Below are 12,956 nucleotides of genomic sequence, written 5' to 3'. Positions count from 1 at the left end.
ATTGCACGAATTTCAATAATAAACTCCTAATTTAATAAATTTTTTAAAAGAAGTATAATCAATGGTATAAAAAGAAAAGATTCTATTTGCTACAGTCCTGTTTAGCAATATAGATGTTGTAGAAAATAAAATAAAATCAGTATTTTTTTTTAAGAAGTTATGTCTACGATACTGAAAAAAATAACAAAGCCTATCAATGCAATGCATCAGGTTAATGCAAAAGTACTTATATTTCTAATTTAATAAGGCTTCACTGGACTACGCTTTTTGAAAAATATTTTATTGAGTGATATGAAATTAAAAACTTAATATTGTAGAATTTAGGTATTTTGCAAACATTTTAACATCACAAGGAAAGGTAAAGTCTCATATGAACATTTTAATCATTTGCATGTCGTAGTATGGAAAATAACTTTAAATCAAATTAGACCTGAATATCGTAGACCTGAACACCATTTAAAAATAAAATAAATAAATCATTTTCACAGCAAAGTGTCAAATACGGGGAAAAAATAATCAATAAAAATTGAATAAAATACTGTATGAACTGTCCATTAAATTANAATTTTTTTCTTTAATAGTCAGGCACTTTCGCTTCGACATTTTGCAGCCGTAAGAAAAGCAACAAGCAGCACTCTGATCAGCAATCTTAAAACAGGAGCTCTACCGAGTGAACAACGAGAAAGTTGAAAGTTTTTCTAGAAAGGAAGTGAACAGTGGGGGTGGAGATAATAGGACATGTCAATAAGGGACCAGGGACCACACACTTTGATGACCCATTCCTTTTATCTTCTCTGCTCATTTCCTATTCAAGGAATTTGACCCTTTCCCCCCTTTTCTAGTGACGTTGCATTTCCTGTATGAAATGCAAACAAAAAGGGAAAGGAATTTTACTTCTTTCTCTAAAAATTAAGGGGATGCGAAAATCAGATCAAGGTCATTTCCCCCATGAAATGCGTTAACAAGTTAGTAATTTTCTCAAATATTTTGGGAAATGGGGAAAGTAGATCTCAAAAAAAAAATAATTCGTTAAATAGAAAATTCACTTCGCTATTTAGAAGTTATTTAACGAAGAAATTTCCAAAATGTTCTTGGTTCCACGAAAAAATTCGCAAAATAGAGAAATTCGTAAAATGGAAGTTCGTTAAATAGAAGTCCGACTGTAATTATGACACAAAAAGCATCTGGAGAATTAGAATTAATAGAGATGCAAGAAGATCGAGCTCTACAATTAAAATACAAGTCGACGTCGATTGCTGAATTTTGGAAATTTATACCAGAATCGAAGTATCCTAAATTTAAAAAACAGACTGTTTATCGAATTATTTCAATATTCAGAACAACGTACTTAAGTGAATTATTTTACTCCACCTTAAAATTCGTCAAATTCAAACACCGAGCAGTATTAAATAATTAGCATCTCAAAGAATTATTGAGGAGGGCAATCACCAATTATTCACAAAATTTTAAAGAATTATCGAGAGAAGTAAAATAAATGTGTTTAATTTTTAATACATTAAATTCAATACACATATTTTGTACCTTTACTTATATGTTTTCAATAAATACATGTAAAAAAAATATTAAAAAAAATTTATACCTTTTATATAGGTAGGGGAGAGTGGGGTCAATTGTAACATTTTTTACCTAACTATTTTCAACTAACAAAAAATACAATATATTATTAGTATTAATTGACAGACGAGTAAAGTAGACTATCCTCTACTAGAAAGAAAAATAAATACCTTATTTTAAATGTGATTATATTAGTTATTAACAATTTTTGACAGTCGTGCACTTGTTACAATTGTCCCCACTAACTAAAACACAGTTAATTATGCATATTATCACAGTTTTGATAGATTTTTTTATTGATCAAAATAGTAGTGATAGTTTAGGAGTAAAAATAATAATGAGCAGAGACCTAAAGGGTTAAACTTTTAACTTTAAGGGGTTAAAAATTTTAATTTATGCTGTGAAAGGTGACAAATAAAATAATGAACATGCAACATAATATAAATAATGTAGGAAACTATTGGTGGCTCTTAAAGAATTAAGTAATGGTTTGTAAACATAAGAAATGGAACCTAGGGGGTTAAACAATTGCAATTGAAATTATGAATTTTATTTTCAGCTGTTACAATCGTCCCTTTACTTATTGTTACAATCGTCCCCAAGACACCATTTCAGCTTCATTTGTTAAAAACAATGCTAGTTAATTAACAAAACTAATTTTTTTTATATTGAAATGTTGATTAAGGTGTCCACTTACATATTCGGTTAATAATTTTTATTTGTTTAAACAAAATTACTTAGTTACAATATAATATTCTAATACCAAAAAAAGTACTTACGTAGCGTGAAAATATCTTTTGTGATGTAACTTTTTCAAAAGTACATAAAAATGGTTGCCAGCAGGGGTGTGCATGTGGATTTATTAAATACACATTGTGCGCCACCTAGGAACCAAATCTAGAACCCGACACTCGAAATTTTTGTTCTGTTACAATCGTACCCTGTTACAATTGACCCCACTCTCCCCTATTTAATTGCGGCTAGCGAAAAATTTCAAATTTTGAAAAATTGCTCGTTATCAAAGAGCTTGGCCACCCCTGGTCTAGAGTATATTACTTTCTTGTGAGAGAACAAATGTTTTACATTTTGGAACAATCAAGAGCCTCATATCGATGTCGTAAAATTATTTTTAAGTGTTGTTTTTTACCTTATAAAATCCATAAAAGAAAAAAAAAATTAAAACTAGTTTTAAAAAAATTGTTTGAGGAAATATTGCCATTCACAATGGGGGATGCTTGAAACCCTTTACCCCTTCCTTACCAACTTCCCTGTCTAAGAGTTTCAAATAAAATTAACTATGAAAATGATTTACTTAAGCTTATTAATTTACCTCACAAATATAATCTTCCGTATCATAATAACCACTTGGATCAGTCTGCCTAGGGACCGAGGGTGTGCGTTATTGGTCCTCGTTAAACGGGTCTACTGTAAAGTGCTCGACTTCGCGTGCAGGTCGTCGGGCTACCGAAGCGGGGGTGCCATCCCCTCTGCAGAGGATCAAAATTGTGATGGCATGTCTTCGGATCATCCTCAGGGATCCTCAGGGATGTTTCCCAGCCCGTCGCCATGTTCCCATAGCAAATCAATACCTCTGGGGATACCGATCCAGGAGTTTCTTTGTCTTCTGGATTGGTTCAAAATTACAAGGCTACTGCGTTGAACATTAGTAGTCGTAAACCCAAAAATTGCGTCGACTGTTCAACGTCGGTCATAAAATAAAATAAAATAGCCCATTGTGCAGCTCCAGTGCGACGTAAATGAACAACAACAACCGTATCATAATAATTAATATTATCACAATGAGAGGTACAAAGAGAAATTTCATCTGAACTTTTTAATCATTTACATGTAGTGGTGTGGAAAATAACTTTAAATCAAATTCACAAAACAAGTAATTATACATTAGAACATAAACTTAGCAACCACAGAAAGAAATTTTCCTCAAACGCGTGGAAAGTTGGCTTCCCTGACTGACTAATCTGTAAAATATAACTTGATGAAAGTTTTAAATAAAATTAACTATGAGTGATTTGCTTAAACTTATTAATTAACCTCACAAATATAATCTTCTGTATAATAATACTTAATTTTTGTCCAAAATCAAACTTCCAAACTTCATCAATTGCAAAATTTTAGAAAATAAAAAGCTTTTCGTGAAATCTTGTAAATACAAAAATCAAATAAAAGTTGGATCTTTGACAGAATTTGTAATCTGGATTAACTAAAATTAAATTAAATAAATAAACTAAAAAACAACCTATTTTTCCAACCTTTCGATTAGTTCTGTTGGTTAATTCAGAATAGTCAAGTCTGTAGAATCGGAGTTGTAGAAAAATTTGCTTAACTCTGATTATGAAAATGATTTAGTTAGACAAATCATAATCGTGAGGATAAAAATATTACTTGTATTAATCGTACTACACTTATTTAAATTGATACTTCTTACAAAATTAATTTATAATCTTTAAACGTTTTGGGGCGCATATTTTTACTAAAATATTAATAAAAGAACACATAAAGCTATTGAAACTGAGAGATAATCGAGGTTTTGATTTTCTAGTTATGATTAAAGGAAAATAAATAATATTAATAATGGAAATATAAATCATCATGTAGATAAAAAAAGGGGACTAAAATAATAGTGCTAAAGAAAATTCCAAAGAGGAACGTAATGTTTTTATTGTTCTTCGCAATACATTCTAATTTTACCTTTAAGGTGATCTTTCAGAAATATTTCATATTTTTACAAACTTTGAATTGATGTTTTGAATTATTTTAAAATTAATAGTTTCGATGGAGCTGTAATTATTCTAAAAGCATAAATGCATTACAAAAAATAAAGTTTACGAATATCTTTCAGACTGGTAGGTTCATATCATTGACGCATGGTTAAACATATTTTATTTGTAAAATTGCTTTCATTTTAAATAATTACAAGCTGATACACTTTTATAACTAAAAAATGTATTTGTAATTAAAATTACGCATCTTTTTACCGCAAATAATATAAAATTATAAATTAGTTATCAATTAATTATTTATTAATTATAAATTATTGAGTAAAATATTTCACAAATAAACTATCCTTTAGCTCATAAATTCCAAAGCCAACTTAAAAAGCTAAGTTGCAAAGATAAAAACTAAATTTAATGTATCACGGTTAGTTACCCTTCAATATTCATTAAAGAATTTACTTGTTCTAAGACATATGTTGTAATGCGTGATCGTGCATAACCGAGTTCTTTCGCTTTATAAGTTCAAGACAATTTCAATATTTTCTACGAATACATGAATCTAAGATTAGATGAAAATTTCATTATATTATAAGTTGGTGGTTCGCTCTCTGAATAATTTGGAGTTGAACATTTATTTAATTTAAACTAATATTAATTTAACTAATATAATTTAAAGGAAATCAATAAATATATAATTTAAAGGAAATCAATAAATATTTAATTTTTAGGAAATATATATGGGTCCAAAAAATAAGTCATTAGCTTCGGAATTCACAAATGAAAGATAATTTCAAGCCTTTTTCAGTAGTCTATCACTCATCTATCATAAAGAAAAATCTCAGCTATCATAAGGAAAAATAAGCACCAGGAAAAATTTTGAGAAATAAAAAACACAAGAATAAAAAACTGCTTTTAATACTGTAATACAAAACTGAAACACGAAGTAATGAGTGTTTGTTTTAAAATTTTGATGAATTTAACTGTCTGTTCAATTTGGAAACATGAATTCAGATTGAAAATGCATTTGAATATTCATTAGAATGCGACTAGAAATTACTTCTAACTTTAGATAATATACAAGAATTGATTTCGTGATTACAAAATGTTATTGAGAAAGTTAAACTTTAATTCTTTAGAACTACTTCTAGAATCCAATGAATGCACTAAATGTATATTTTATATCCAAATACAAATTATATGTTTTCATTATATGTTTATTGTACGTTTTCCACCATTTAGTTTTAAAATGAATTAAACTGTATTAAATTGAAACTAACATTTTTGTTTTTTTTAACTAATCACAAATTAGATTTTAATATGAATTGCAAAAATACAAATGAAAAATATAAGATATGAATTACAAATAAAACGAGGATTAAAAATAAATACAAAATACAGCTTTTTTTAAAAAAACAAAAGAAAGAAAGGTTAGACAAAGGACATTTTCGCAATTATTAATTTTTATCCACTTATTTTTCGTTACGGCTCTGAAATTGAGACTTATGGGACAACTGATTTAGATGTGATTGTTCAAACATTTAAGTTTAATGTTTCTAGCAGCTGAAGGTGACATCAAGTTTAATGTTTAACTATAAAATTTACGTTTAATGCTTAACTGCAAAATTTACGTTTAATGTTTAACTATTAAATTTACTGCTACTTTTCTTAATCTGCAATGAAAATCTCCTGATAAATCGAGAGATGTTAAGAGAATAACTTTTAAGAAATATCATATATAAATACTTAGTCATTATTCTCAAAGTGAATTTGTACTCGGAATAAGTTCGTGTCTATGAGTTTAATGTGAGGCAATGATATGCTTCGTGAAATATGTTTTGTGACCGAAATTAACAAATACACACAAAGAAAAAAATAATAATAAAAGGGAGAAATTTTTTTCTCTTTCTTTCTCCTTTGTTTTAAATTTTTCACGAAATAAAGTAGCAAAATGGAACAAAAATAAATATTATAAGCTTCAAGTTTTCCTTTGTAAAAAGAAAAAAAAACCATGTTACCGCTGCAATAAATAGAAGCTATCTACTTAACTTAATCAAAAATTTACTACATTTCTTTTCACATCTTTTATTCCTCAATTGGACATTGGCTATCTCAAAATGAAGCTTTCAACCATTAACTCATCGGTGTCTTATAAAATAATGTGCGCCAGTGAAAATGGATTAACAGAAATAGTCTTCTTTGTTGCACAGTCTTGTCAAATTTGAAAACTGATTATCACAAATGACTCACGGAACTAACATAGAAGAATCACAGGAATTGTGACCGGGATAGCCTGGTCGGTAGGGAGCTGAGCCCATGCCCGAGAGTTCGTGGGTTCGAACCCCGCCGGCCGAAGACCCCCCGTGTAGTAAATGGTGACTGATGCACGGTAAATCTGTCGAGTCGCAAAAGTCCTCCATGTCCCCCATAACAAGTCAATACCTCTGGGGGTACTGGATTGGAGATTGATCGTTCGCTGATTCAGGACAAAATTACGATCTGTGGATGAATGGGTCCGCCTTATAAACAGGTGTGACGTATGATGTGGTGAAGTCGAATTCCTTGCCATAGATGGCGCCACTGAAAAACAAGAATCTCACACTCTGCCTTAAATTTGCTCGGTTTCACCAAGCAGGCTTCCCCGTGTGGAAAGTGGCATTAGAGCCAACCAACCACAAGAAGAAGAAAAAAAGAAAAGAAAAAAACTCACTTTAAAAGAAGAACTGGTAAGATCTCGTAAAAAGCATACCATTAACTATTATGTAAATTTAGAAACTGATTCGATTTGATATTACATTTTCGAATTACGAAAGTTAGCAATACTTTTTTTAAAAAAAATAATTTGTTGAAATAGTATTATTTTTATAATATTAGATCAGTAGGTGGAGGGAGACTGTTGAAGTAGAACTGTTTGAAGTAGAATTGCGAAACAAGCCAGGGTTCACAAAGGGCTGTAGAGTTATAGAAGAAGAAATAGCTGAGCTGCTGAAGAGAATAAATGAAGTGAAGACAGTACCTCTTCGTAGACTTCAAATTAATCCTTATGCTTTAATTAAATGTTTTTAAAAAATATCTAATCTCTTTCAAATATTAACATTTCTTTCAATGCTTAATTACATTACAATTTGATAAATCAGCCTGAATTCTACTAGTAGTCAAATCCGTATAATTTCTCACAAGGTGATTTTTCCTGGTGTACAAGGTATCCTAGTATCAAGAGCAGAGTTGATACTTCAAACCAGTATCACATTTATTTTCTCTGATATTTAAAAGACACAATATAAAATAATGATAATTTTTACACAAATAATGATAATTCTTAATCTTGAACAAAGATTTAACAAATGTACTTCAAACAATTAAAAATAAGGCAAAAAAATTAACAAATGTTTTTACTATAAACATCAATGGAAGAATATCAGCTTACGAAATGATATTATTTTTTAGTTGTTATTATTTTTTAATTATTATTATTTTTTAAATATTATTATTTTTTTGGAAACAATATTAATATAACGGCCCTCACGTGCTCGCTTCAGAGTGCCTTCAACGGCCTAGAAAAAAAATAAAAAAATATTTGTACACTTTATAACATTGAATAATTTGCTTCGATTATAAACGGGGATAGGGAGGTATAAACAGCTGTGGGGGGGGTGCATACATTTTTATCCCTGTAGCGATTAATTGCTTTTCTATTATCTGTATTGTTTTTTTAGTCAACATGGCTTATTTTTTACAAATACATCAATTGATTACAATTTATTCTTATCTAATACATTAGAAAAAGAGAGAAAGTGAAAATTTGCTGATTAAGAATTATACCAAAATCAGGAATAAATTTTAAAAAAACTTTTTTTTAAAAAAAATACATGCCTTTTATGTAAATAAATTATTAAATTAATTTCTAATTGCTTACTATTTCTAATTTCATAGCATCGAAATAGTTCCTTAAATATACAGAAGAAAATTTATTGAATTTGATATAATTAGTTTAACTGCATTGTTTTATAAAAAATAATTCATCTGCAAAATTAATTTTTAAAATAAGTGTAGAAGTCAAAGTGCATGAAAATAGCCATGTTTCAAAGATTGGATTTGATATTCCATTTTCAGTATTTATGTCTAAATAGTTAGTGCGGAAGAAGTAGAACCCAAAATAACGCACGAAGAAAAAATTGCGACATTTTTCGCGAAAAAGAAAAGAAAAACAATTTTGGTAACAAAACCAAAATATATGGTTTTTAAACCATTCATTTGGTAATTTTTTCGTTCGCATTGGAACAGTTTATCGAAAATTCTGGCTTTAAAAACTATAGCTCTTATTATCACACATTTGATAAAAGTGCGAAAAAAAAAAAAAAAAAAAATTAACTGAATTAGTGATTATTATGACATGCTCTGAAGCAGCGGTTCCCAATTATTATTTAGACTTCCCTCTACGGAACCCTAAATAATCAGTCTTCTGTCGACGAAAACCCGACATAACGATTAAAAGTTATTAATGTAATTGTGAACGTTATAACCTATAAAAAAAAAAGACTATTTTTAAAATATTTAATTAGAGGAATGAAGATTTTTCATCATTTTACCATTGACAAGGTTTGATATCCGACACTAAAATTTGCAGTCCTTGTGAATTATAATTTATTAAAAATATCTATTTCGTAATAAATATAATTATCTTTTTTAATTTCAATGGCATTTATTTGTTAGTTTAACATTTGTATATAAAAAAATATTACTGTTTTTTTCCCTTTTCTTTTGTATATTTGTTAAACGACGTAATGTTTTTTTCTTGTATTTTAAAAAAATTATTGCGTATAATTTAAACGTAATGTATCTTTACTTTTACTGATTCCGGTTACTTTTTTTAAAAAAAATATAAAATCTAGATTTAGTAGGATTTTGCTTTGCATAAAAAAAACACCATTTACTTTGCTATTAATTTGTTAAACAACATCAAAAATGTGTATTACAATGTTTAAATATTGGAAAAAAAGTATTATGTATTCGGCATTAATAATTATTTTTTTAGAACTCTATAACCATAAATTAAAGTTCCACTTAAAATTTCTGAGGGAAACTTTAATACTTTTCATTAATTCATACTTCGTTTTTTTAAAATAAAATTATTTTAGTAATTTTTTTTATTAGGAACGCTGCCTTAAAAGTATAGTATATAATAAGCAATAAATGTAAAATTATTACGATTGCCGAACTTTCTATTTCGTATTAGCAGTAAAAACTTAACATTTTCAATATAACACACTCGAATAGATTGCGTCAGTAAGTGTTTATTTATGTTTTGTTTTGATTTTCTATTTCGTTTTTCTTGTTTCTTTAAAATCTTGATTTACCATTACTGTTAAACAATGTTTAACATTACTTTTTCTTTTCTATCTTCCGTGCCTGTAAAAATAGAAGAAAGACATAAAGCAGGTGTATCTGAGGGGATTTAATCTTAGACTATGTCTAGGTAGAATCAAGTTAACATGTCTTATATACTAGTCAATAGGTATTCAATATTTACAGTAGTAGTTAAGCCACATATCCACCAATTCTGAGAAAGAGAAATGACGATAAAAATTTTATGTTGATAGTTAAAACGAAATTTCTTTTATAAAGTAAATGTGTGATATTTTTTGGAGGGATTTTTATCATAGATTGGGTTTCGTGCAAACATGGGTTTCATGCTACCAAAACATTATTTCGGAACGCTCTTCCGATTATCAGGTAAATAAAAAATTCATAGGTATTAAAATCTGTTTTATTTCTCATTTAAATAATAGTTACATTTTTATCATATTATTGTAAAAAATGTTTAGAAATGAATGTCATTGCGAAATTTTAAGTTAATAAATATGCTCAATAAACTGTCTATGAATAATTTGTAGAAATGATTTATGGTAAGAGCTGTCTAATCATTATCAATTTAAAGTCACATTGATAAACGGAAGCTCTTCTAAAATAAGTTTAGAGAAATTAAAGCCTAAGAAAAGTGCAGCATTAATTGCTAAGGCCAATAATCTGTGTTATTTGCTTGTTTTAATTATTCATTTATTTGTGTTTAAATTAAATATGATTACGCTTAAATTATGCCTATTTCAAAAACAACTTATGTGCAAGTTCACAACACTTTATGTGCAAGTTTGATAAATTTAATGAGCATGATAAAACAAATTTTGCTTTCAGTGCAAATTTCTAGAAAGGACTTAATGTGTTTCTATTTGAATTTTTGAATAAACTTGTTTGTTTGTTAAACTTGTTAAGTTTGAATAACAGTATGATAACAAATTACTTAAATTCATCAAAATAAAATAGGTAATAGGAATTATTAAAAAAACGATGGAAAACTAATAGAACAAAGGAAAGGTGTTGTCTGAGTTTCTTTTAAATTTTTTTTAATTTTATTTTTTTATTTACTTATTTTTTTTAGTAACAATGTCAATTGTTGTGTAAATGAACACTGCAAATTATATTGGGGAAAGATTATTTTTGAATTTTTTAGATTTTTTATGAATAATTTGAAAACCAAATAACTAAAAAAATTAAGCAAACATTAAATATGGAGTTCATCGGGAATTCTTTTAAGGAATAAATATGAAGTGAGCATTGAAAGTATTTTTTGGATGATTTTTATATTGATGTACTCGCCGAAATTACTGCCAAATTTTGGCATTTTCAGGGCCTGCGAGAATATTTCTTATTACCTTTTTACTGGCACTTGGCTAACTGAAAGACAATGATCTCTTAGTGGGAGATTTCTGGATCGGTAGCGGTAATTTAATTGCCACGTATTGGCGATTTGCAGAAATCGGCTAGGCGAAACTAAAATTTCTCATTTAAACCTGTTAACCAATCCCCTTGCAACACAATATGTATTTTTTTTTTTAAAATTTTAATCGAGGTTAAACTACTGAGCAATTTCTTTTGGTGCCTTGGCAATTTCAGCTGGCATGAACGGGTTCCAATATGGAAATATCCCTTTTTTCAATGTTATTCGTTTCAGGGGTCTTAAATTTTTTTTTTTTCTGAAATCTCTTTACTAATACATTAGCAGCCTATTATACACAATACCAGTAATAACTATTTCCACCATCAATTAAGCATCACTGGTGTCAATTCCATTTGTTAGGCAATATTGTTATGGCTGCCCAAAATAAACAAGTATAGATATTTCTATAACCCATTGGCGAAATGGGTGTTTTTTTGGGTTTGATGGCGTGCGCAACTTATTTGGACGTTATCACACTATTCAACTGCATTGAAGACGAGGCCACCAGAATAAATAGTTTTTGTCTAGTTTATAGTTAATCTGGTTTTTGTATACCAAGGTTCAAGTGTAATAAAAAACACTGCGAATGCGTCGTCATTGCCTGAGTTGCTATGGTGACTACTGCTGTTTTTCTTTTTATTTTCACCAGCTGGTATTTTTAATGTAAATACATAATAATAACTTAAAGTATTTTTATATTATTTTATTATTGACTTATAATTACTGGCTTGACGGCGATTTCAATATAAATATGAATACTAAAGAAGGAAAAGTATTTCTTGACATCTTGAAACACGTTCGTATAGGCAGGATTTGAAAACCAATACGACGACAAACATCAATTGAGACAGTTTTTGGAACCCATGATTTGAAATGTTGTGGCGTTTCAATCTAGAACGAAAAGGCATTTGTAAATGGGTAACCACTGATCGTAATAACGCAATTACAACTTTGACCTTTTTTTATTTATTGTTTAACTTTTTCTTTTTGTAGTTGTTTTGTAAAATTTAATACTAAGCAACTTTAATTTCTAATGTAATTTGTTTTTTCAATTTAAATTACACTTATGTTTGTGAAAAAAGCAACATCATGTAAGGAATTGTAATTAATTACTAAAATTTCGTAACATACTGATAGTAGTACAAATAAATATGCACAATAGTGGTACATTCATAATTGCTTTGTAATTATAATAATTAGCATGTCTTAGCTCTATTTACACTTCATATAAGTTTGATTATTTCCTCATAGCGAAAAAAAAATTCCAAGCATGAGTGTGCACGAAATTTAGATTATATAGAATTCTGGAAAAGTATATAATTAATAAACAATTCGTATTAAATTAAAACTTATTTTGCACTATTTTATTGACTGAAAGTGCTTAAATTTGCTATGTTTTTGTACGTAAATGAAGAGCTTTTTTAATTTTTTCTTATCATTAAGAATAAAAGAAATCTAAAAATTTTAAGATGTAACTTCTTTATTAATGCAACAAAGGGAAGCAAAATGACTAAATTCTGCTTATCATATAACTCTTCGGTAAGAAATATCCATCGCTATATTAAATGGAGAAGTTAAAAAATTAGACATTAAATATATCTCTGAAGAGCGGTTTCTATTTTTCCAGCTTCTTCTATTTGTTACTATTTTTATTTGTATTAAAAATTTTCTTTTGCTAAATAAATTCCTTCAGGGCGACCATTACTGAAAAAAACAGTAGGCATCAGGTCAATCTCAAATGCATGCCTTTTGTCCGATACTCACAAAATGCTTCAGAAGACTTCTCGAGAATTTGCTGAAAAAGAACTGCAGCCTGTAGCAGCTATGATTGATGAGAAAAAGATATTTCCTAAAGATCAAGTAATTAGAATCTT

At 28.4% G+C, this 12,956-nt stretch overlaps 1 protein-coding gene across 1 annotated transcript in view; it reads left to right on the top strand.

Moving 5' to 3' along the window:
• Positions 1-9,771: 9,771 nt before the first annotated feature.
• The window catches only part of LOC107437408 (short-chain specific acyl-CoA dehydrogenase, mitochondrial-like), a 9,652-nt gene continuing 6,467 nt past the window's right edge, over positions 9,772-12,956 (top strand). The window contains exons 1-2 of the mRNA XM_043055982.2: positions 9,772-10,040; positions 12,776-12,942. Coding sequence (XP_042911916.1) covers positions 9,989-10,040; positions 12,776-12,942 — 219 coding nt within the window. The 5' untranslated portion in view covers positions 9,772-9,988. The remainder of the gene's footprint in view (positions 10,041-12,775; positions 12,943-12,956) is intronic.

The sequence above is a fragment of the Parasteatoda tepidariorum genome, chromosome 5 (genome assembly GCF_043381705.1).
Source record: "Parasteatoda tepidariorum isolate YZ-2023 chromosome 5, CAS_Ptep_4.0, whole genome shotgun sequence".
NCBI classification, from domain to species: domain Eukaryota; kingdom Metazoa; phylum Arthropoda; class Arachnida; order Araneae; family Theridiidae; genus Parasteatoda; species Parasteatoda tepidariorum.
This window is presented reverse-complemented; position numbering and strand designations above follow the sequence as displayed.